Here is a 24,255-nt window from a genome sequence, read left to right as displayed (position 1 = left end):
GAGCCGGCCACTGCTCCTCTCCTCTGGGCTGAATAGACCCGCTTCGCTCTGGGCAGGGCAGGGCAGGGCTGGCCGGCCAGGAGTTGAGGCTCAAGATGAGACGGGGCAGGGAGGGAGCCCCGGGCCACCCTGAGGTCCTGTGCACCACGTGACCCTGCTACAGGCCGGCTGCAGCCCCCAGGGCTGTCCCACGATTTGCTGAACATGGTGGACAGAATTGCAGGGAAGGGGAGGGGGGCTGGAAGCCAGAGGAGGTAAAAGCCTGAAAAAGGAAGCCAATTGTCACAAGTCACTTGCTGACCGACTGCCGGTTGCAGAGCGTAATTTGCACGCAAGCAGGACGTGCGAGCCAAGCGCGTGGCACAGGCCCGTCTCAGCAGACCGGGGGGGGGGGGGGAGTGCCTGGGCAGACAGGGTCAGCGGCCACTTGCCAATCAGCAGGCGCGAAGGCCCCGGGGCTCTGCTCTGATGGTAGTGACCGGGAGGGCCCTTGCTGCCTGATCCATTCCGAAGGGAAGCTGCGGCCACTTGCAAAAGGCACAGGCAGACAGGAGAGATGCTGGTCAAGCTTTGGGACACCTTTAGGAGGGGCAACCACGGAGGGTCCAGGCCAGGGGGCCTGCTGGCTGTGAGGATGGGGGCGGGGCCGGGGAGGGCAGGCAAAGGCAGCCCTGGCTCCCGCTGCTGGGGCAGGGGCGCGCTCAGGCCGGCACTGTGGGGGCCTTTGCACGTCCGTCCAGGCAGGACTGGAAGGTGAGGGCCTGTCCCTGTCCTGCCCGCCCCTTGGAGGTGAGAAGCGGTTGCCAGAGACCCGGGGAGGGGGGAGCTGGGCTGTCTGCGCCTGGGCGCACCGGGGCCTCCCGGCACCTGTCTGGCCCTGGGCCGGGGCAGCCGCGCTGTCAGCAGGCAGACCCCGTCCTTCCTTGGGGGCCGGGACAGGGGCGCCCCAGGGCCCTTCCGTGAGCTGCGTAGCGTCTGCGGGGCCCTTGTGCCCCGCCCCGGTCCCCTCACCTCAGAGCACTGGGGAGACTCAACTGCCCACACCACCCACTTCCGGGGTCGGGGACCCGTTGCGGCCCTGCCGTCCCCTGGGTCACCGGCGCTGCCCTTGGGCTACTGGGGTCTCCAACGAGGCCTGCCAGCCTCACGGGACCCATGGAGCTGCGGGTTCCCGTGTCCAAGCTGCGTGCTCGACGGGGTCTGTCCGAGGCTTTCCCCCTCGCCCGGCCTGCGGGCCCCGATCAGGGCACCCACGTAGCACGGGCGGGTGCCGTCCCCAACAGCCCAGGTGAACCTGGGGGGCTGAGGGGCCCACCAGAAGACGCTGCACCTGCTGGGCCCTGCCCTCCCCTGCCTGCGGCCAGGCGGCGCTTCTGCAGGCTGCGGGGTGCGGGAGTGGCGCCTGCCCAGTGCCATCGTGACCAGCGAGGCCACCGCCCGGGTGCGCCAGCACCGTCCGCTTGCGGGGGAGGGGCCCTCGTGCAGCTGCGGACAAAGCTGCTCTGAGCCGCCACTCAGTGGGGCCTGTGTCCTGCGAGTGGGGGCGGGGCACCCAGTGTCCAACTGGCTGGACACTGGGACACAGGGACGGTCTGGCCCTGCCCCTCTAGGGTTCACCCATGTGCCTGGGCAGGGGCCACCGCGGAGGGAGGGGACAAGCACGTGGCTGGGGCGTGGCCGGCGGCAGGGTCACCGGGATCCGGCCTGGGCCCTCCCGGCAGCTGCGGCCCCCGTGGCGCCTTTGCTCCTGCCATGTGGCTGCCGCCGGCCGTCGCCCTCCTGGTGCTGGGGGCTCCCCTGGGTAAGGGCAAGGGCCGGGAAAGGGTCCCGAGGGCGCGGGGCTGTGGGCAGTGGGCAGGGAGCTGGAGGGGAAGGGGATGGAGTCCGGGCCCCAGAAACCGCCCGTGGGCCTGGCTGAGCCCGTCGGGGAGGAAACAAGGGGCAGCTCTCAGGCCGCAGGCACCACGGGGGGTGAGGGCCGTGAGGCGGGGCCAGGGCAGGCAGAGGACCGGCCTGGCAGCCCCCGGGCCCGCGCCCTGCCCGCAGCGCTGGCCGGCACGAGCTGCCTGGGGCACCTGGACGAGAACCACGCCTGGCGCCCGGGGTTTAGCTGCCCGCCCTTCGCCTTCTGCTGCGGGACCTGCCACCGTCGGTTCTGCTGCAGGGACGCGAGCCTGGCCATCTCCGAGTCTCAGCAGAGGCACTGCCTGCGCTTCAGGTGGGCCAGCTGCTCCCCAGGCCCGCCCGTCCGCCCCGCCCCGAGCCCCCACCCCGCCGGCTGGGCTGGGGCGCCCTGGGTCCCCGCCGGCTTCGTGGGGGCGCCAGACGGCACCCGATCGCGGGCGGCGCTGTGGGAGGGGGCGGGTCTGACCCCCAGGTCCGCTGCCCAGTGGCGGGGTGGCGGGGGTCCCGTCACGCCCCCCGGGGGGCCGCGAGGTGCGAGGTCCCGTCGTTCTGTCTCAAGTCACAAGGTGATAGCAGGCGTCGCCTCAGCCCTGATCCTCTTTGTGGCCACGGCCGCCACCGCGCTCTGCTGCTTCTTCTGCACCTGCCGCTACCTGTCCCGCAGGCGGCGGCGGCTGCTGAGCCCCTTCGCAGGTACGGATGGCGCCGGGCACGAGGGGCGGACAGGGGGGGCCGCGCCTGGGGCGGCAGGAGCTCTGGGTGCGCGAGCTCCGCGCACGCGCCCGCCGGGGGCGCGGGGGCGCCGGCACGTGACTTCAGCCGCGCGGAGCCGCCCCCAGCAGGGGGCGCGCGCGGGTCCTGCTGGCGTGGGGCGCCCGCTAAGGGCAGGGGATCCGGAGTTACGAGCGTCCTGCTGTGTGTGAGCGATGGGCCCGGGGATGGGGGCCTTGGGGAGGTGGGGACAAGGGCTGGGGGTCCGCAGGGGACAGCTCTGTGGGACAACGAGGTGCCACCAGCCGCGGGCTGCCCTCTCAGGCTCCTGAGGTCTGGGAAACCTGCGGGGTCGACTGGCCGAGTCCAGGGCGACCCGCCGGGGCGTGCCCCGCTCCCTGCCCGACGCTGACCAGCAAGGTCTGGAGGCCGCCGGCCTTGGTCCCCTGGGCAGGAGGCGACGGCGCCCGTGGGAGGGGAGCCCCCGTGGTGACCCGTCTCCCCCACCTAGGCCCGGAGATTCCGCTGACAGGCTACCTGGTGCAGCCTGTGTCCCTGCACCCCCGGGGCCCCGGGGCCCCGCCGCCCGGCGTCGCGGGGACTCCCCAGCACCCTCTCCACCCTGCAGGTGAGCGCGCCGTCTGCGGCCCCGCCCGCCCGGGGACCTCCGTCCCGTGTCCGGCGCCCCGCCTCGCGCTGAGACCGCCCCGCTGGCTCGCCCCACACTCGCACGCGGGGGTGGGGGGGGCGCGCGCTTCACGTTCTCCTGAGTCCCGCCCTCACCCTGACCCTTGGCTTCCAGCTCTGCCGCCGCAAGTGCAGCCGCAGCCCGCCTTCCCCGGAGCCTGAGGCACCCGTGCTCCCTGCTGTCCCTCCATGGATGCCCCTCCTGGCTCGGAGTCTGGCTCGTCAGGCTCCCGACCGAGCCGCGCCCTGGGCCTGCAAGGGACTGCGCCCCAGGGAAGTGGGTGGAGCGGGGCTGCAGCTTGGCCATGAATGGAGGCAGGGGCGGGGGCCCGGGGCGCTGCCCTGAGTTAATCGGGGACCAGGGAAGGACGCGCCCGCGTGGGTCACAGCCCCCTGTTTCGTGCGGCCCCTCTGCCCCCGGAACCTCCGTTTGCCCCTGTGGGCTGGGGCGCGCCCCGCCTGGCTGCTGGAATAAAGCGAGAGCGGGAGCGCGCGTGGCCCAGCGTCCTCCCTGCCCGGAGACACGCCTGCGCGGGGCCCCGTGAGAGGCCTGGGTGGCAGGCACGGGGATTCCACGTCAGAGCCAGCGCTCTGTGCGCGCGGGGCGCAGGGGGCAGGCTCGTCGGCCGGAGACCCCACTGGCTTCCCCGCCACAGGCAGGCGCGGAGCAGGACGGGCCCGTTTGGGTTCTTACACCCTGGGTGACTCCGCGGGAGGCCGGGCGGCCAGGCGCGGGGAGGGTGACGTCACACGGGCGGGGCGCTGCGCGCGGCCCGCCACCAGGGGGCGCTGCGCTCCTGCGTCAGCCGCGGCGCCGGCGGCGACGTCCCGGAGGTCGGCGGCTTCCCTGCGGCCGGGAACGGGGTGTCCTCCGCGCGGCTAAGCTTCGTCCCCAGTCGGGCGGGGGCGAAACTCCCCGCGCAGCGCGAGCGCCTGGCTCAGCCCCCGGGGCGGCCGCGGAGGGTGCGCCGGGGCCCGAGCGCCGCACCTACGGCCGGCCCGCTCTGCGCGTTCGGCCGGATCGCAAAGGCGGAGAAACGGCCCGCTCCGTGCTCCCGGCCGCCGCCGCAGCGCACGGCGCCAGGAGAGCCCCGTCCATTAAGCCATCGAACCAGAGGGATGCCCGTGGTGCTCCCCGGGGGAGGGCCCGAGAGTCGGGGGGAGTCAGAGGGTGAACGTGCCTGATGAGGCCCCGGTCCTGGGTGCCTCCGGCTGTGGCTGGGGACCTCCAGGGGCCGGGGCGGGGCGCGCGCAGGACGGAGGTGGATGGGCTCGCAGCTGAAGGCTTGTATATATTATCAAAATCTCATGGAAAAATACAGCCACTCAACAGCAGCAGGTGGGCGTAGGGAAACGTCTGCTTTGGCATCGAACCTTCAGGTCCGGCTGCTGCCTGTCCGTCTGTCTCCTCCCCCCCACAGACACCTCCATCCAGGCCGGCTGCCCGCCGCCCTGTGTCCTGCGGGGGAAGGGGGCGGCTGGGGTATCCCCAGCCCCTCGTCCCCCTCCCCCCTCCATCTTCTGCCCCTGCCGCACATGGGGCAGGGTGCCACCGGCCCAGCAGCGTTGCCCAGGGCTCCTCAGAGGCCTGAATCCTGGCCCTGGGGGCGCGGCGCCGTGGGCCCGGTGGGACCCCCTTCCTGGATCCCGCCGGCATGCCACCTTCTGAGGGACGTGCGGATAGGCCTCTGCTTGTCCTGGACCATCAGCTCCGCGTGCAGAGGGAATGCTGGGCGGGAAAGCATGGCCCGGGCCTGCAGGGCCCCCACGGGCCAGGGACAGGGCGGCGGGCCGGCCGGGGTGGGGTCTGCGCGGCCCTGGAGGGCAGGGCCCGGCAGCTGGAGCTACTGCAGCAGTTTGGGCACCTCCACCTGTAAGGACAAAGCAGAGGGTAAGGGGGCGGCTGGGGGGCGGGAGGCAGACACCGCAGCCTGGGCCTGGGGGCGAGGGCCCGGGGCAGCTCTCCCTGCGGGAAGAGCGGGTGCCCTCAGCGACCGCGGGGCCACGGCGTGCTCGCCCTTTCTCCCCTGCTGCGCAGTCCCCGGCGCGCTGTGGGGCGGGCCCATTGACACGCCCCCACCCCAGGGAGAAGCCGCCCGGTGGCCGGTGGCCCTGGCACTGCCCGTTGTGGGGGGGGGCCCTGCGGGGGGCTGGCGCCCGAGGACAGGCTGTGTGTGGCCTCTTGGAGGAGGCGCAGCCTGGCAGGAAGGACAGCCTCCTTTGGGGACAGAGGTGCTGCCTGGAGGCAGGGGCGGCCGATGGCCCTGGGCGCCCTGTGCTGCCTGCAGTCTGACCGGCCCCCTCTGCCTGTCCGCTCTGGGGTAACCCCCCCCCGCCCCCGCCCCAGCCACTTAACTTCTTGAGCTGGCTCAGGTTGCTGGAGCGGATGGCGGCCAGCAGCTGGTCGCGGGAGTTCTTCTCCTGGGCGGGGAGGACCTTGTCCCCCATCTTCCTCTGCGTGGCTGGCGAGAGCGAGCTCCTCAGGCTCTCCACCGCGAGTGGTGGGGCCAGGGGCGGCGGCGGGGGAGGCGGGGCGGCCGGGACGCCCCCCGTCTTGGGCGAGTTCTTGGGCGAGACCTTGGGTGAGGGCTGGGGAGAGGGGCCGGGCGAGCCCTTGGCCGGCGCCCCCGCCTTGGGCACCTCCAGCAGCCCCTTCCTCTCCGCGGCGGCCTCCTGCGCCTGCCGCTCCTGCAGGCGCTTCTGGCGCTGCCGGTCCATGTTGCGGCTGAGCAGGTTGGTGACGGTCATGCGGGGCCCCGCCAGCTCGAAGTGGTAGCCCAGCTTGAGCAGCGTGGTGTTCTCCTTGAGCAGCCTGGCGATCTCCATCTCCGTCTTGCCGCCGCAGATGTGCCGCTGGTTATGGAAGCGCAGCTCGGTCAGCGTGCTGTTCTGCAGCAGCGCCCGGAAGATGGCCAGGATGCCCTTGCCCGTGATGTGGTTGGAGTCCAGGTTGAGGCTGGCGATGGTCTTGTTGCCCTTGAGCATCATGGCGATGGCAAAGGCCACGTGGTCGTCGGCACGCGTGTTGGCCAAGGCGAACACCTTGACCACCGTGTTGAACTCCAGGGCCTCGGCGAAGCGCACCAGGATCTCGTTGGTGATGCAGTCGGAATTGTTGACGTTCACCTCGGTCATGCTGGGGTCGTTGGTCCGCACTTTCTCCAGGGGTTCGTCGAAGATGCTGGGCGCCGCCTCCTCCTCTGCCTGGGCCGGCGCCTCGGGGGGCTTGGCGGGGCCGCGGGGGGTCTGCTCCTCGGCAGCCTCCGGCTTCCTCTCCGCCTCCGGCTTCCTCTCCGCCTCCGGCTTCCTCTCTGCCTTCGGTTTCCTCTCCTCCACGGGCCCCCGTGGGTGGGGGGCCTCCTCCTGCTTGACTTTCTCCTCCTCCTTTCTCGCGTCGCCGCCCCCACTCGCCGGCCTCGGCTCCTGCCCCTCCTGCCCCCCAGCTTCCGCGTGCTCAGCCCCTTCCTTTACCTTCCCGTCCTCTCTCTTCTTGTCCTTGTCCTTGTCCCTGCTCACCCCGGCGCTCCTGTCCCTGCCTCTCAGCTCCTCCTCCTTCCTGGGGGCCGCCCGGCCGTCCCCCCGGCCGTCCCCCCGGCCGTCCCCCCCCGCCTCGGTCTTGTCCACGGCGGCCCGCACCCGGCCCCTGTCGATGCCCCGGATCAGCTTCTCCCTGGGCTGCTGGGCGCTGTGGCCCTCAGAATCCTCTTGGTCTCTGGAGAAGCTTTTCTTCAGGGCCCCCCGCCTGGGCGCCCGCCCCAGGTCCGAGTCCCGCCGGGGGCCCAGGGCCCTCCTGCCGGCGCCGCCGCCCCTCTCCGCGGCGTCTTTGGCGTCCGCCGCGGCCTCCGCTGGCTTGCTCTCCTAGGAATTCAGAAAAGAAAACAAACATGAGGACCCGGCTCCCGGGGGGACAGGGATGACGGTGGGGACCGGCGGGGGCGCTCGCGTGCCCGCGAGGAGGACCCTGGAGAGGGGCCGGGGCTCGGGGGACGCGGTGAGGCCGCCGATGGGCCCCTCCCAGGCCCCCGGGCCAGCGCCGCCCTTGGCGGCCCCGTGGCGTGGACGAGAGGGCCCAGGTGGGGCCCCGCTGAGCCGCGTGGGAACCCGAGGCAGGAGGAACACCCTCGCCTTCTGGCCCTGTTTGATTTACAACTTTGAATGTGTGTTCATCCTGGCGTTTGGCGTCCCACTGGGTTTTTTTATAGCGACCACGGGAACGCCCATCGTCTCAGACAGGATGCTGCCCCGTGCGGCCGGCGTCCGGGCTGCGCCCCCGTGCCCCCTCGCCCCCTCGCTCGGCCCCGGCCCGGCCTCGACACGGGGCCCGACACCAGTCCCCTTTCAAGGCGGGGACGACGGGCGGAGGGGCTAACGGAAACGGCCGACGCTTTGTTCTACGCCCTGCGGGCGCTCTGACGCTCTGTCCACGGTCCGTCTCCAGACGAGGAGGGAGCGAGGGCAGACCTGTACGTCAGGCGCGCGTGGCTTTCTGATACTCCACGCTACTTCCCTGCCTCCTTCCCCGGGGGAAGCTTTGCTAAGGACCGGACCTGCCTGTGGGAGCCCCGGGGCCGGCCGGGCCGGCCAACGCCAGGGTCCAGGGCCCCGCGGCCCCACTGTGGCCTCGCAGGCACTGGGGAGCAGCGCCGTGGGGCTGGGGGTGCTGCGCAGCAGGGCCCGCCCCTCCCGGGGCTCCTTCTCCACAGAGGCGCGGGCGTGGGAGCCGCAGGCTGCGAGCACTGGCTTCCCCGCCTGGCGGGGCCGTGGGGGTGGGGGAGCCCGGGAGGCAGGGCCGTCTGAGAGCAAAGATGAGCGCCACCCACGGGGACGCAGACCCCAGCGCTCGCTCGCCGTCTCAGGGGCTGTGAGGGAGGCTCCTGCCCTTGGGGGGCGGGGCCATGGCAGGGGAGGGAAGGGGGATGCGCCGGCGCCCCCTGCGCCCCCCTGCCCCCGACGGTGGAGACAGTTTGTACCTGCAGCGCCAATGCCCCAGGGTTTATTTAGCAGCAAAAGTCCTCGGCTCCCCAGGGAGAGTCGCAGCAGGCGGCCAAGGGGCACAGGGCCTGGTGAGAAAGGCCCTTGGAATGTGCCCTCCCTCCTCTGCTCCCCGGGCCGGGGCAGCTGCAGGGCACTCGGGGGGCTGGGGGGGGCCCCCACACTCGCTCCGGCTCCGGCGACCGGCTGTGACCCGTGGGTCACCCTCCCGGGCTGGGGCAGAAGGGGCTGGGACGTGACCGAGCCTCGATTTGAATGCAGGCGAGGAAGACAGGAAATGCACAAAACAGTCACAGGAGCCTGGCAGGGGACCTCTCAGGGCCGGACACGCCTGTGACCCGCCCGCGGTCCGGCCAGCACACCGCCGCCCCGTCCCCACGCCTCGTCCGAGGGTCTCAGCGCAGGGCCCCTCCAGGAGCTTGGAGGCGGCAGCCGCAGCCCCCAGCAGGCCCGGCCGCGGCCCTGCCCGGCGCCCTCTGCCGAGTTCCCGTGCCACTCCCAGGCCTCACGTAGACGACACCGGGGATCCGGAGAGATTAAAATTTAACCACTTTCACCCACACGTTCAGGAAAAACTGGGCTTCAGACCTGTGTCAGGAGCGGCAACTGAGTCGCCCCCGCCCCGACCTCCCCCAGCCTCCCCCCCGGGGCCCCGCTGCCCATGGCACCCCGAGCCCAGACCCCATCAGGCAGGGCCCCCCAGGGCCGCCCCCACTCCCTTGGGGCACCCCTGGCCCTGTGGGACCTGCCACGTGCCTGTGCCTGGGGAGGGTGCCAAGCCTTTAAAAAGAGCCTCGTGGAAAACAGGCTGCGGGCGGAGGGCTGATTGGCCGGCTCCCTCCGAGCCGCGGGCTGGGGCGGCCGCGGCGGCCACCTTGCCTTAAAAGGAGAAGGAGCTGTCCTGGGGCTGGGGCTGCCTGCGGAGAGCTCCGTGCCGCCGCTGCCGCCTCCGAGCGGGAGCCCGGCCAGCCGCTCCGCTCCCGGGGCTGGGGGTGCACCCTGGCGGCCCAGAGGCTGTTCCTGGCGGAGCTCCTGCCTGCAGGCTCGCTGGGCGACGCCCCTCGCAGCCGGAGCCGAGGGGCTCCGCTGGGACACGGCCACGTTGCCCCGCGGAGCAGGGGCCTCCTTTCCTTCGGGGAAGCGTGGGGGCTGAGGGAGCGTGGCGGGGGTTTGGGAGCCCCTCCCGGAGACGGGGATGCAGAGGGGGACCCCTGGGAACCTCCCACGGCCCGTGACACATGCAGGGACCTAGCTGTGCGCTCCCACCCTGTCTTCTCCAGGCCGCGTGGCCACATGACGTGGCTCTCGGTCTGTCAGAGGGGTGGGATCCACGGGAAGGGTCCGGCAGGTTCTGCGGAGCGGAGCCCGGGCCCCGGGCCCCCTGCACCACGCCCTCCGCGAGCCTTAGCTGACTGACCAGAGCAAGCCCGCCGCCTGCACCGCAAGGGGCGGAGGAGGCGGCCTGCCGTCTAAGCCAAGCCCCTGAACCACGAGGCCCAGCCCTGCGAGCTCAGGCCACACCGAGGCCCTCTGCTTCGCCAGGGACCCGTTGCGGCGGCAGAGGTCTCTGCAGGGGACCCTGTTGCCCTGGGCGTACGCGCGGGCTGCGGCCTGGCTCCCGAGGGCGGCCCCCGGCCCGGCTGACCCGCGCCGCCTCGGAGGCGCAGAGCCCCGGGCCCGGGGCCTGCGTTCATCCCTCCCCCGGCGCCAGGCCCAGGCAGTGGCCGCGGGATGGTCGGGGCCCGCAGTGCTCCGCCTGCCGGTGGCCAGAATGTCCCGGCTCAGGCTTCTGGCTGGGGGCAGGGGCTGTCCCCAGACCTCGGCCGATGTCCCTGCGGACACAGCGCAGGGCGTACGCAGCGAGCGCATCACAAGACCTCGTCCCGGCGGCTCCTCGGAGGTGGCTGGGGCCAGGGCCACGCTCCCTGCGGCCCCCGGGGAGAGCAGCCCCGGGCCGGGCGGCCTCGGGGGGCAGGACAGGCAGGAGCCCCAGGCGCGTGGGCCTGCCGCCACCTGGGGTGCCAGGTGCCCCGGCAGGGGTTCCAGGAGGCCCCCCTCAGCCCGCCGCTGGGGCCCCGCCACGGCAACGCAGCTTCCCCACACCAGCGCCGCACGGGGCCTGGCACAGGCTCGCAGCGGAAGGGCCCGTGTGGGCCCGGGCGGCGTGGCGGCTCCGTGGGTTGGCTTCGCCCCTCAAAGCGAAAGGTGCCGGTGTGGTCCCCAGTCAGGGCGCGTAGGAGAGGAAACTGATCGACGTTTCTCTCCCTCGCTCCCTCCCTCTCTAAAGACAGACAAATACATGAATATTAAAAAATAAAAAGAAAGAGCCCTGGTTGGTGCGGCTCAGTGGACTGAGCGCCGGCCCATGACCAAAAGGGTCGCGGGTTCGATTCCCAGTCGGGGCACAGGCCTGGGTGGCGGGTCAGGTCCCCAGAAGGGGGCGCATGAGAGGCGACCACACGTGGATGTTTCCCTCCTCTAAAAATAAATAAAACTTTTTTAAAAAATGAAAAGAAAGGGGCCTGTGTGCTCCATTTGGGGACACACGTGAAGTGAGGGGGTGGGATGGGGCCGCCTCACTGCTGCTGGGGGGTGGGAGGGGAAGCCCAAAGGCGGGGCGGCCGGGGAGCCAGGGGCAGGGCTGGCCGGGGAGGCGGCGGATGGACAGAGGCGAGACCCCCGCGAGTCGGACAGAGGCCAGCGCCAAGCCCCAGGCGCCAGCTCTGTCCCCGCCTTCCTCCTTGGTCCCCGGCACTGAGCAGCCAGGTGGCCCAGTTCACCTCAAGCTACCGGCCGCCCCCGACCGGCCACCCAGCAGCCCGGCCCTCCCCTGGCGCCTCCGGGGCCCGGGGGCCCGTCTCTGGGACGAGGCCGCAGCCCCCGCAGCTCACCGGGCCCCCGGCTGCGGGGAGGGTGAGTGCGTCTCACGTCCCGCGACATGGACGGTGTCGCTTGCTAAATGCGGACACTTCCCAGGGAATAGACTCAGAATGGCCTTCCTTTTCAAGGCTGGGGCCCACACACCAGCGTGTGGATGCCCCACCTCGGGGTCCCGCCCTCCACGGACAGACGCGCGGCCGGACCTGCGACGGGCTGTGTGCGCAAGGCCGGGCTGTCCGAGGCCGGCGGGCGTGGCCTCAGCGGCGCCTTGTCCGCACCACCTGCCCCCGGCTCCCCCTCCGATCCAGTGTGTCCGGCCGCCCGGGGGGGCCGCCCGGGGGGCAGCGGCCCTCTGCCGGTCGAGGGCACGCCCCGCGCTGCCTGGCCCTGGGCTGTTCCCCGCAGCAGCGCACCTGGGCGCCCGCCCTGCGGGCCCTGTAAGGGCTGTGCGGGCAGCGTGACGATGGGCCAGACGGCAGGGGGCGGGGGCGACTTTCAGGAAGTCAGCGGCTCACGGCTCTGCCCCCGCCCCCCGGACCCCGAGCCGCACATGCCCGGAGGACAGGCTCCTGCCCCTACTTCCCGGGAGTGGACAGAAACCACGAGTGGACGGGACGCACCAGCCTCCCAGCGCCGGGGGGTGCGCCAGTGCCGGCCGGAGGCCCTGCCTTGGCCTCTGGGCCACTGTGGCCTCCCAGGACTGTCTCCACCTCCGGGCAGAGTGGTGGCCGGGGGACGGCCGAGGTTGGTGACCCGGGGGCACAAGGACACTCTCGGACGCCGTCCCATGGGAGCGAGCGCTGGCCGCACAGCATCTGCTTCGCCGTGTAAGTGGGGAGGCGGGGGCGTGTCGGGAGGTGGGGCTCTTGCCTGAAACGTCGGGCCAGCCAGCGCCCCCGCATCCTCGAGGGACGGAAGTGGGGGAGAGTCGGGGGGCGGCAAAGAACGCTGCGTGGTCCTCGCTGCCCCCAGTGCCGGGCGGGCGGCAGGCCTCGCGCCGCGCCAGGTGCTCTCCACGCCCGGCCGTGCCGGCTGGGCTGCCTGGAGGCCCCGGAGCACCTGTGTCCCGGCGCCAGGGCCTGGTGGCTGGCGGGCCCCCCCTGCAGCCGGCCGGCCGGTGACTCACCCTGGGACGCTCTGGCAAACCCATTTTTGGAGAAACTGGGAAATCTCTCGGTGGAAACAAACAAGTCCCTCCAGCGCGCGCGTCCTCGGGAGGGAGCCCCGAGGAGCCACTTTTGAGGATGCCGTGCGTCCCAGGGCTGGCTCTGCGAGGCCCCGGCGGGGGGGCGGGAGGAACACGCCGTCCTCGCGCTGGGCGGCTGTGGCAGAGCCCCGGCCCCGCAGCCCCTCTGCCTGCCCGGAGCCCCAAAGGGCCCACGCTCCGCCTCACGCCCAGTCGTCACGAGGGCTAACGACCCCCGTAGGAGGGTCCTGACGATTGGGTGGCCTGAGAGCAGCAGGGACGTGGAGGCCGGGGCAGAGCCCAGCTCCGCCCCTGCGCCCAGGCCGTGGAAGGGCACCGGCCCCCGGCTCCGCGGCGTCGGTCCCGGCTTCCTGCCGCCTCGCCTCGGCCCTTCGCCCGCCTTCCCAGCGCCCCGCACGTCCGCGCCTCCCCAGCCCGCGGCCACCGCCCCCTGGCCTCTCTCCAGGCCGCCAGCTCCCTGGAGCGAGATGATCTTCCAGGACGCGGATCTGACCTGGACGAAGTCCGACCCCGGGCCTCCGCGCCCAGCCCCTCCGCGCTGGAGCCGGCCACACGGGGAACATGTGCCGCCCGCTTCAGCCTCGCCACCTCGAGGCCGCCGCCCCCGTCTCTGCCTGGCCCCCGGGGGGACCCGCAGTGGTCCGCACACCTCAGGGGCCCCCCACCCCGCCACCTGTCCCAGGCCCCGGCCTACCTGTCTCATCTACAGGCAGCCCCAGGCAGGTCATTTCCTGCCTAAAGATTTCACCGTATTTTTTTCCCAAAATATTGCTACCACACCGTTCTCTTACCCAAAAAATTAGCAACTCCCCTTAAAGGACCCTTGACACGGAGCCTACAGGCCGGCAGCAGGCAGAGGTGCCCGGCCTGTCCCCTGTCCATGCTGGGCCCAGGCGCGTCCGGTCCATCGTGGCTGTGGCCGTACAGACGGACACCCCCCAGAGCCACAGGGCAGGGGGCAGACCCTCGCCGTCAGGAACTTGGCCCTGGGCTGGGGGGCCTCTGGCTGGGGGGTGGGCCCCTGCGCCCTCGCTTCCAGGTCCCGGCGGCAGCCCCCCCGCTTCGCCTCAGTGGGCGGACACGCGCTACGCGTTCTGTTCACCCCCGGCCTTGGCCGGCTTCTCTGCGGGGACGGGCGCCAGAGGCCGCAGCAAGGAGCCTGGCGCTGCGGATCCGTTTGGGCCTCGGGAAGCCTGCTCGTCGGGAACCCTGTAAGTGTCCAAATATAGACACAGGGCTCACCCCGGCCCCACGGCAGCGCTGGGGACACCCGCTGGGCACGGTGCTGGGGGGAACGCTCAGGGACGCGGGAAAAGGGCGGTAACGGGATTCTTTAAAAAGCAAGAAACACAATGGGTGCAGAGGTGTGCGTGTGGACCTGGGCCGTAAAGGAGGCGAGAACACGGGCGCGCACGCGGCTTCGGCAAGCGAGACGGGCCTTCGCCGGCCACGCCCCTCCCTCCTGCGCCTGGCGTCTCCTCGACGATGAGCCCGATCGCATGGTGGCCATGGGGCACTCTGAAGCACCCGCCCCTGCGCGGGGTGTCTCGCCGCGCTGCCGCCCTTCAGGCGAGGGGCAGCGGGTCCAGGTAAACCAGGAAGGGTCCCCGACCGGCAAGGTGCCCGACGCTGGAGCCGGCGTCTCCCGAGCTCTGGGCCTGGGGAAGGACAGTGGCTCCCAGGGGCGCCACGGAGCAGCGACAGGCGGGCCAGACCCGCGTGGGAGGGAGGGGACCTGCCGTGCGAGCACGGTCGGCTGCAGGGGGGGCCCGGGGGGAAGCCCGAGCCCTGGCGCCCCGAGGCACCTTGTAGGCAGCACGTCCCTTTCCTTCCTGTGCATCGGGACTGCGACCTGCAGGTTCGCATCTCTGGGGGATCTGGGGACACCGTCGCCCAAGTCGCTTTCTCTGGGGCCCGTCCTCCCGGCAGGGGATCCCGCCTGGCCCTGCCGCCCGAGGCTCCAGCCTCGCGGCCCCAGCGCAGAGCGGGGCCGCCCAGACCCCTGGGCCACCACGCGCACACTCCCCTTGCCCTCGGCAGGGGCCACGCTGCATCTCGCAGGCCTGGGGCAGAGCTGCGGGACTCCCCCAGCATCTTCGGGAGGGTGCAGGCGACGGGAACTGGCAGCCTCGGCAAATGTTAACGTCCTGTCCAGGGCCCGGGGGCGGCCCCAGAGGGCCAACCTGAGGGGTCAGGCGGAATGTCCACCCGTAACCTCAGGTCCCCAGGGAGCCGGGGGCCAAAGAGCCAGAGAAGGAGGAAGAAGAGGAACGAGCGAGAAGCGAGCGCTGCAGGCCCTTCTGCCCAGGACGCGCCGGCCGCCCCAGCCCCGCTGTCGGCCCCCAGGGCGGGGCCTTTGCCTGGGCCGCCCCAGCCAGCTCCGCCTTCGCCCTTCCTCTAGGACCTGGGCCTGAGATCCCCTCGAACAGGCTCAGAGGCGGCAGGCGAAGTTGCAGCTTCCGTGGATCCACCTGAGCAGGACAAGGACAGTGCCTGCCACCTGCTCGTCCCTCGTGCACGCGGCCGACATTCTCGGAGCTGGGCCCTGCCCTCCGCGCGCCCAGAAAGCAAGACACTCTGCCGAGCGCGTGGGGTACAGGAAGGGAGAGCACGCGGCGAGGGGGGCACGTCACCCACAGGGAGGTGGGGGGCGGGGCAAAGGCGCGAGGAAGCCAGAGAAAGCCGGGGGTCTCAGAGAGCTGGGGGCCGAGCGAAGGCGGCCGGCGCTAGAGGCCGGCGCTGGGGGGCAAGGGCCTCTCGAGCCGGGGGCGTGGCCGTGGCGCTGGCGGAGCACGTGGAGGCCTCGGCGCAGCCAGTGCAAGCAGCTCTGCCCCTGGACGGCAGGGCTGGGCCGCGGCGGGCGGGGCCTCTCCCAGCTGGTCAGGGATACGGTGACAGAGTTGGAACAGAGAGGAGGGTGGAGGCAAGGCTGGCCGACTCCAGGGCTGCAATCGCCAGGAGAGGCCACGAGCCTGGCGCGGCTGGAGCGAGACAGCCCAGCTCGTGACCCAGGTGCTTCCGCTGGGCTTCTCCCCGCACGGCCGGCGGGCGCAGGAGGCGGGAGGCGCGCCCGCGCGGGGGGCGGGGCGGGGAGACGGCGGACCTCTTGGGAGGCTAGCTGAACGCGAGACACTGCAGGAGGCCGAGAGGCAAGGGAATGCTCCAGAACTCACAGCAGAGATTTAGGCCAGAGATGGAGAGAGCACGCGGGGGCAGCGGCGCGGGCCCGAGGACAGCCACCGCGTTGGGGGGTGTCGGGGGTGGGAGGGCGAGAGGGCCCGACAGAGGAGACAGGAAGGAAGAGCTGGAGGTCGAGAGGGCCCGGGGGCGCGGGGTGTCCGGCAGGGAGCGCTCTCAAGGAGGCTGAAGGTGTCCCCAGGGCACTGCCGCAGGGAGGTCCTCACAGACCTGTCCGGGCAGGACTTGGCGAGCGGCGGGGTGGGGCCCTGCGGGCCTGGACCTGGGGTGGGAGACGGGCAGCCGGGAGCCGCGGGAGGCCCTCTCGCAGGAGGCTTCGGGCTTCTCGGTGGGACGGAGCCCCCAGCCCTCTGCTGAGGGGGACACAGAGGCGGTGGGACCGAGGGCTCAGGGACAGGGCTCTTCCTCGGGACGGGGAGGCCTGCGCGGGCTCTGCGGGCAGCCTGGCGTGAAGCCACCGCGTCGCTCTGTCCGAGTGTGGCCGCAGCTCGGGAGGCGGCCGGAGGCCACGTACCTGGTGGTGCCCACGTGGCGGGGGGGCCTGAGCAGGAGGCTGAGGAGGAGCACAGCCGGGCCGGGCTGGACAGGACGGAGGGCGAGTCCTCGCTGGGCGGGCGCCGCGGGGCAGGGGCGCCCAGGGCTCCGTCCGCGCCGCGCCCCCCCCCCCCCAGCACGCGTGTGTGTGTGTGTGTGGAGCGGTCCCTGATGTCATGCTGGTCTCTGGTGTCCACCAACGTCTTTGCTTCCCGGCAACAAACCGCAGGCGGAGGAGGCTGGTCCGCGCTCTGCGTCCAGCACGCGCCCCCCCGCCCCCCCGCGACCCCGCCACGCCACGCCCACCTCGGCAAAATCACGGTCCTCAAGGTCCCAGGCCTCCCCCTTCCCACCACGGCGGCCGGCGGCCTGCGCCCACCCGGTCCCGTGCCTCCGGGAGACCGAGCGCAGCAGGCCCTGCCGCCTGCCCTGCCAGAGCGCGGGCCGGCCTCGCGCCTCCTCCGCCTCCCCGGGCAGGGCCTGGAGCTGCGCAGCGGAGGCGAGACCCCCGCCCCTGCCCCCGCATCCACGTTCTCGGCCCTGCTGAGTCTTCCCCAGGCTCAGGGCTGCAAGCATCCCCGACCAGCCCCCCGCCCGGCCTCCCCCGGGCTCCCCACCTGCCGCCTCTGTGGGCCAGCTCGCCCTCCTGGAGGAGGGGCCGGCCTCGGCCTGGTCCGCGCGCGCGGCTCCTCAGCCCCCGCCGAGCCCACGGGCCCGGCCCTTCCTCCGACTGAGCCGACCCGCCCCCCCACCCCCAGCGCCTGTGCCTGCTGTCCCTCCGCCTGGCCCACCGGCTCCGGCCCCTCGGTCCCCGGCTCGGCCCCAGCGCGGGGCGGTGCCCTCCCTGCCCAGCCGTGCTCCCTGCTGAGCCTGCGCCCCCCTTCTCTGGGACACGCGTGTGCCACAGGTGCCTGCGCTGCCCGTGGTCTCTGTGAGGCGGCGCAGCCAGCGCGGGTCACACAGCTGCCAACAGCGGGCAGGGCCCGCCCAGGCCCCCCGGGCTCTGAGGACACTATTCTCAGCACCGCACTCAGGACGTCCTCTCACAGAGCTTCATGGGAGCTCTGCCCGCTCCCCGGCTCTGCCTCTCGCAGGCTCAGCGGCCGCAGGGGCAGGGCCCCCCTTGACCGGGAGGTGAGGGCTCAGGAGCCCCAGGCTCTCAGAGGGAGGCGGGGTAGGGGAGGGGCGGGGGCGGGAGGCCGCCTGTCCCGCTGTTTACAAACAGCGTCCTGACAACAGCGGTGGCCCTGCCGGCCGCGGACCCCAGGGACGGCCGGGCAGAGGGCCCTGCCAGGCGGTCCTGCCCCTCGTCGTGCGCTGGCCCGAGGGTGCGGCCAGGCGGTCCTGGGGCCCGGGCAGGCGGGGCCCGCCGCCGCCTCCCCTCCTCCCGCCGCCTCCGCGTCCTGCATCCCATGGACCGTGTGTCCAGCCCGCGAGAGACTTTCTAAAAAGGCTGAGCGGCGCAGGCGCAGGCGTGCCGTCTGCAGTGTGTGCCCCTTCCACTGCGTCCCCTCGGCCGCCCTCAGCGACCTCGGGCGGCTGCGGCCCCTCCCCCTCGACGGGCAGGGTCAGCGGCCCCCCGGGAGCCGGAGGGCTCGGCCCAGCTCATGGTCCTCCTCGGTGGGGGCCGACCCGGTGTGGGGCTGGGGCTGGGGGGTGGCCGCAGGTGGTTCTGGACCCTGAGCTTTCGGCTCCCACGCCAGAGACACTCGCCAGCCCCAAGGGGAGCGGACGCTCTGCTCCAGACCCTTCCCTCTGGGCTGTGAAGCCGAGCGTCGGCTGCCTGGGCCCGGCCTGGGTGCTGCCTCCCAGGACACTGCCGTCCGCCCGCCTGGGCACGTTTCCCAGAGTCCCCCGCCCCTCCCCGGGCCCTGCCCCCGTTCCCGACTTTGCACGCCCAAGGAGGGCGCCCGGGCCCCTGCCTCCGGGGCCTCGCTGCACCTCCTCCAGGCTTGGGCGCTGCCAGGGACACCCCGGTCTCTGGGGAGGGGGACTGAGGCCAGGCAGACAGGCTGGCTGAGGGCCTTGTCCCCACTGGGCATCTGCTCAGACCCGCCTCTTCCTGCCCCGGCCCGGGGACCGCAAAGCCCCCAGCCTGCGAGATGCTGGCCAGTGGGAGGCAGGCTCGACCCTGCCCCGCCCCCCGACAGCCCCCCACCGTGGAGCCCTGTCCTGCCCCTCTGCGCTCGCCCTGCGCCCATCTCTGCACTTGTCTAACCCTTGCTGGGCGCCCTCCGCCTCCCGGGCCATCAAGCCCTGCGCCGTCTCTGCCCGCTCCAGCGGCCTCCAGGGCTATTTCGGGTGGGCACCCGTCGGGGCTGACCCCCTTAATCGGGGCTGTGCCGCCCGGTGCCCCCCCACCCCTGGCACAGACAGACCCTGCCTGCAGAGGGTGGTTGGGGTCGGGGCGGCAGCCTGGCCTTCCCAGCGTCTCCATCGCTGCAGGGAGGCCGCAGCGGGCAGGCGGGCGGGGGCTCCTGGTGAGTGTCTGCGTCTCCCCTGGCGCTCCCTGCACCCCGGCGGCAGCAGACGCTGACCGCCGCCCGAGCGCGGGCGGCGGGCTGGGGAGGAAAGCGGACACGCAGCGACCTGAAGGGGATCTGGTTCCCAACACCTGAGCCAAGCACAGGGCTTCAGGGCGCCGGCGGCTGCACACCTGCCGGGGGCTTTGTCTTCGACCTGAGGGGTCGGAGGGACGGGGTGGGACGCACAGCTGGGAGCGAGGACTCCGCCCCTTGGAAGGGAGGGCGGGAGGCCGGGGGTCCGCTCTGCCCGGCCCGCCAGCCTCTCCGAGGGCCCCGCCAGCACTCCGCGCCAGGCCGAGCACGACGACGCGGAGGAGCCGGCGCAGCCGGGCCCTGGCGTTGGAGCCCGTGGTCAGGTGCGGTCCGGCCACGCGGAGGCCCCAGGACAGAGAGGCGTGGGCGCGGGAGCCGGGGGTGGGGGTGCGGGACACAGTCCTCCCACGCCCCTCCACAGCCGAGACCCTGCAGGGGATCCCCCTCCCCGGCAAGGCCCGGGCCGAAGACCCAAACTGGCTTCTGTTTGTGAAGAAATGGGCAGGGGTGTGCAGAGAGCAGGGAGGACCCCTTCCGCCTCGGCCTCACCTCAGAGCGGGCGGGCGGGACAGGAGGGGCGGGCTCTCTTCCCTGCCGCGGCCCACCCCCCTCGGCACGTTATTTCAAAGCCAGTTCCCCGGTCCCGCCAGCTTCCCAGGAATAGTTCAGTTTCCTGCCTGAAAAATAAGTGTCCTTTAAAAAAAATACAACATCCACTGTAGCGTTATCCCGCCCATGAGGAATTAACCAAATTTCTTAACACCAGGCGGGACTTCCTTTCCCTAATTCTCACCTGCTTCTCACCTGCTTTTAACAGTGTCAACCTCTAATCTGCACTGGGGCTTATGGCGTGGCCCCAGGCAGGGCAGGGGACAGGCCGGACGCGGGCCCAGCCCCGGCCGCTGCTGCGCATGCACTCGGGGTGCCTCTTCTGGCTCCGCAGGTGTGTCTCGTGACCCTCGTTAGGTGACCCGTTCGGGGCAGGGACTGGCCCTGTGTGGCAGGGAGGAGGAGGGACAGTCCTTGGCAGGCAGGCTAGTTACGCGCTGGGGGACCTTGGGGCTGTCACTCGACCTCCCTGGGCCTCAGTTTCCTGGTCTGTACAATGGGGACCAAGGGCCTGTTTCCCGGGAGCTGGGAGGCCCGAGCAGAGGCGGCGGCGATGCAGCCCCTCGCGCCAGCTGCTCCTGTGGACTCAAGGCAGGGCCTGCGAGCGCCGCGGGGGCCCCGTGGCCTGCAGCCCCAGCCGGGCCACCAGCTGCGCAGACAGGGTGGCCCGCCCAGCGCTGGGGGAGGGCCGGGCCGGGGTGCGATCAGCCCTGGGCTCTGACCTCCGCCTCCGGGTCTCGTGACCCACGCGGTGAGTCAGCACTTCCCCGACTGTGTCTGCTGAGCGCGAACAGCCTGCCGAGCACCGAGCACCGTGCCAGGGGCTGCAAGTCCTTGTCCCCTGGGTTCCACGACAGCCCGCAGAGAGGGGGCTTTACAGGTCGGGAAGCTGGGCCAGGCTGGGTGACCGGTGTGTGACTCCGTCACGCAGACCACGGCTGCTGCTCAAACCCAAGCTCTAGCCGCGCACCCACTCTTCTGCTAATGCTGCGGAGGAAGCCCCTTGTCAGCGTTTCCTCGCACTCAGCCCAGCCCGGGTTTCAGAGCGACTCTGCCTGCGGCTCAGGACACGCCCCAAACTCCGCCTGCCGCTCTGCCCACCTGGGTCCCTGGACTGGGTGAGGGCGGCCCATCCCCGCGAGGGGAGCGTGGCCCTACGGGTGTCTCCTCGCCTGAGGGTGGCCCCCGTGCCTGCACACACACGCGTGCACACAGCCCCCAGGTCTCTGACGGGGGCTGTCTACAGAGGCAAGTGTGCGCCCGGGCGGGGGGCGCGGCGTGCCACAGCTTTCATTGGCCGAGGAAAAAGGCTCGCGAGTCTAGAACTCCCAGAAGGGCAGAGTCCCTCACGGCGTTTGTTTCAGGAAGGAGTGACAGCTGTTTTGACTTCAGCCTGGGAGCACCCCTGTGGGGACCGGAAGGCCCTGGGCACCGGGTGGTCGTGGTCGCAGGCACTGAGCCCGAGGTGGCGGGCGGGGCGGGGCCTGGGTGGCGGGGCGGGGCCCAGCCGCAGAGGGAGGGTGCGGGCGGCGCGGGGAGCTGGTGCGAGGCCTCTGCCTGCGCTTCCCTTCTTCCCTGGGTTTGCTCACCGGGCCCCCACAGCAGGCCCCGCCCCCTCGCTTCCCTCGTTTTGGAGTTCGCTGCTGCTTCCAGAGGCGGCCACCTCGCCCAGGGTCCTCGCTGCTTGGCGAGGCCTTAACCGTGGCCGAGGCTGGGCGAGGGGCGGGGGACAGAGTCGGAGCCCCAGGTCCTCTGCCTCCCGCTCCCTCACCGCCCCCCCATCGTTACACGCGAGGAGCCCGGGCTGCGGCCACGGCGTGCTCGGGGACGAGCGTCCACGGTCTTGTGCCCCAACAGACGTCCCACAGAAGACACGGCCCTTCTCGTTTTCTGAGTGAGGACAGACCTGTCGCCGGGAGCTCTGGGCCCCGGTTTCCACGAGGATTGTGGGGACTGAACTTTTCTGGCCGGAGTTTCACAAGCGAGGGGCCACGTGCGAGGGGCCGGCGGCGGCGGGGGCCGAGTGGGGGAGAACCGCGCGGGGGCTTGGGACCGCCTCCTGCGGCGTGGTCTGCCCCGCAGGCGGGAACCCTCAGAGTCCCCCTCGGGTGGAGCTCGCCCGGTGTGACCCCGGAAAACTCACAGCCGGACGGAGGCAGAGGGCTGCACGCCAGCCCGGGACGACGCAGGCAGCTCCGCCCTCGCCCCCGAGACCTGCACCCCAGCTTCCGCAGGAGCCCCGAACCGCTCCTGGGGGACACGCTGCCCGGAGCTGCCTTCCTGGCCCCGCACCGGGGCCTTGGGCGGACAAAGCACCCACCGTGGGAGGAGGGGCCGCTCCTCCGGAGGCCCCCCCAGCACGCGCGGCCCCCCCGCCCCCAGGGACGGCCGTGCATCCGCCCTCCCCCTCTGGCCGCTGCTGGGGAGCCCGCCTGCCCGCAGCCCTCGAAGGGGCCAGAGGGCTTAGAAACAGCCTCCTCTGCGGGGGGCTAACCCTCTCCGCCCGCCCGCCCGACACTGGGGGCGCCCTTGTCCTGCCTCCCCACGCGCGGCTCGTGGTAGGATGGGCGGCGGGTGGGCAGCCACACGCTCGGTGCCTCTGGCTCCCCTGACGGGAGCCCCAACCTGCGCCCCCGCAGCGTCGCCCGCCCCTGCTTCTGCCTGACAGTGGGTGAGGGAGTCAGCGCCGGCTCGGGCACGGTGTGGGCGCCGGTGTCCCTGTCCTCCTGAGGCTGTGAATCCTGGCCCCTCGCCCCCCCAGCTCCGCTCACTCACATCCAGGGACAGCTCCCTCTGCAGAAGTTTCTTGGTCTCCTTTTCGCGGAAGCTGAGCATGGTGTCCCGGCTGCAGGCGCCCGTGGACGGCTTCTCCGTCTGGTTGCGCTGCCGCAGCCCTGCCGGGAGGCTGCGGTCGGGGTCCGCCACGTCCAGCTCCTTCTCCAGCTCCTCCATCTCCTCGGGGGACAGGGTGGACAGCAGGCTGTCGATGTCCGGGTCCTCGCTCACCTGCCGGCGGTACTTGGCTACCTTGGACATCTTGGCAAAGCGGCTGCGGCTCTGGCAGGGGCGGCGGCGGTCGTGGCGGCCGAGGCGGGGAGGCGGGGCTGGCCTGGACGCGGCGGAGCGGGCTTGGCGGTGGAGCAGGCTTGGGAGCAGACCCCCGCTGCTGAGGACGGGCTCCCGGGCCCTGCGCCGCAGGTGCTGGACTGTTGACTGGGAGCGGCCGCGTCCCCAGGCGCGGGGCTAGTGGGCCTGGCCGGTCGGCCTGGCGGCCAATAAGACCGAGCAGCTGCCCGGCCCCGAACGGAGAGGCCAATCCCCCAGCGGGGGCGGGCTCGCCTCGCTGTCAGAGCGGTTTGAAACTTGAGGACATTCCAGGGAATCTTGGAGCGTTGTGTGACCAAATTTAGTACAGAGCATTTAGCCTTTTAAAGACAAGGGGGCCACGCAATGAGAAAAAGATGCAGAAACGCAGAGGCCGGCGGAGCCGAGCGGAGCCAGGGGAGCCAGGGGAGCGGCCGGGCCGTGGGCCGTGGGCCGGGCGGCTCCAGGGCACAGTTCCCCCTCCCCACCCCCCCGCAGCCTGGGCTTGGCCGCCTGGACGTCCCGGGGTTGGTGTGTGGCCACTGACCCCTTCCCCGTGTTTGGCCCTGTGGTGGGGGCGGGGGTGCTCCCAGCCATTCGCAGCCCCGGGAAACATGCCGGTGAGGACCCTGCCAGCAGGGCCTGTGCTGAGCAGGGCCGCGCCTCCGCCTTGGGCCACTTTCTGGAGCTGAGGACGGTGGGCTGTTTGGGGAAGGAGGCGGGCTGCACAGTCAGGAAAGGCCTGAAGGGCCGCCGGTTCCCACGAAGCTCCAGGCCCTGGGGAAGGGCGTTGGAGCCCGCCGCCCGCCCTCCCATCTGCGTCTCCCTGTGACAGACGGGGGCCCGAGCACGCGCACCGAGGGGGGGCCGGCAGGTGGCCGCCCGCGTCCACGTCCAGAGCACGGCTCCCGGGCCTTCGGGGAGACAGAACTCTGGCTGCTGGGAGGGACCTGTCGCAACAGGCCTGGCGTGGGCCATGGAAGGGCCTTCCACCGCCGGCCTGTCACGCCACGCTCAGTCACAAGACATTCAATCCCCTGGCCCGCCCTCCTGCCACTGAGTCGCTCCGAGAAGCCCTGGTGTAACCCATCGGGGTGGATGCTTCGATCTTTCCTGGCGTCTGTCCACCCCGAGCCAGAGGCACAGTCACTTGATAGGTGCTTGTGGAGCCCAGGGACCGTCTGGGACAGGCCTTGGCCCTGCTCCTCACACCCGCAGCCCAGCCGGGGGAGGCCGTGGAGGGGTGGGCGCTGCCGGGCAGACTGCGGGGCAGAGGGAGGCAGGGCGCCCTGGGGGAGGCGCGGGAGGAGGGCCTCCAGCGTCCTGGGGCGCAGGCAGCGCGTCCGTGAGGCCGGAAGCATGAGTTACTGCGTGTCAGGCCCTGTTCTGAGAGCCAGGGCTGCAACCCAAGACAGAAAGCCGGCGTGGCCTGCCGCCTTGGGGCTTCCAAGCTGACAATGGTGACACCTCATCAACCAACAACTTCAAATAAGTCCTCAAAACCTAAAAGTCTGCCCGGGGCTGTGCGGAAACCGCAGGGGAGGCTGGCGAGCGGGACGTGCTCTCAGAGACGAGCGTGTGTGATCGCACACGTGGAACCCGAAACCAAACCCGCCCAATGTGGGGATGCGGGGAACAGACGGCAGGCAGGGCGCGCCGTGGTGGGGGCGGGGGGGTGGAATGGGAGACGGGACCCCCCGCTTGCTGACGGGTGCTGAGCGCTGTGTGGTGTGGTCAAACATCGAATTAGGATGCCGTTCACCTGAAGTATGTGCGATCTTACATTCCAGTCTTAACACAGTAAAACACAAAAGCGCGCTCTCCGGGCCAACGGACCTGTGTTGGCTCCTCCTTGCGCAGCTGCGCGGCTCTGGGCCGGGCGCCTTCTTC

The 24,255-nt window shown here is 71.8% G+C and overlaps 2 protein-coding genes across 2 annotated transcripts; one reads left to right on the top strand and one right to left on the bottom strand.

The window, feature by feature from the left end:
- Window positions 1–1,717: 1,717 nt before the first annotated feature.
- SHISA4 (shisa family member 4) lies at window positions 1,718–3,653 on the top strand. Its single transcript, XM_054576534.1, has 5 exons — window positions 1,718–1,801; window positions 2,047–2,218; window positions 2,465–2,598; window positions 3,128–3,244; window positions 3,419–3,653. Exons 1-5 carry the CDS (start codon window positions 1,753–1,755, stop codon window positions 3,463–3,465), a joined length of 519 nt encoding a protein of 172 aa, XP_054432509.1. The 5' UTR covers window positions 1,718–1,752; the 3' UTR covers window positions 3,466–3,653.
- Window positions 3,654–4,883: 1,230 nt separating this feature from the next.
- Window positions 4,884–22,524, bottom strand: LMOD1 (leiomodin 1). Its single transcript, XM_054576492.1, has 3 exons — window positions 22,057–22,524; window positions 5,655–7,161; window positions 4,884–5,032 (listed from the first exon to the last, which is right to left on the bottom strand). The coding sequence occupies exons 1-3, from the start codon at window positions 22,315–22,317 to the stop codon at window positions 4,884–4,886; spliced, it is 1,917 nt and encodes a 638-aa protein (XP_054432467.1). The 5' UTR covers window positions 22,318–22,524.
- Between the last annotated feature and the right edge of the window lie 1,731 nt (window positions 22,525–24,255).

The sequence above is a fragment of the Pteronotus mesoamericanus genome, unplaced genomic scaffold (assembly GCF_021234165.1).
Source record: "Pteronotus mesoamericanus isolate MK-2021 breed Mesoamerican mustached bat unplaced genomic scaffold, CSHL_Meso_final contig_347, whole genome shotgun sequence".
Lineage (NCBI taxonomy): Eukaryota > Metazoa > Chordata > Mammalia > Chiroptera > Mormoopidae > Pteronotus > Pteronotus mesoamericanus.
This window is presented reverse-complemented; position numbering and strand designations above follow the sequence as displayed.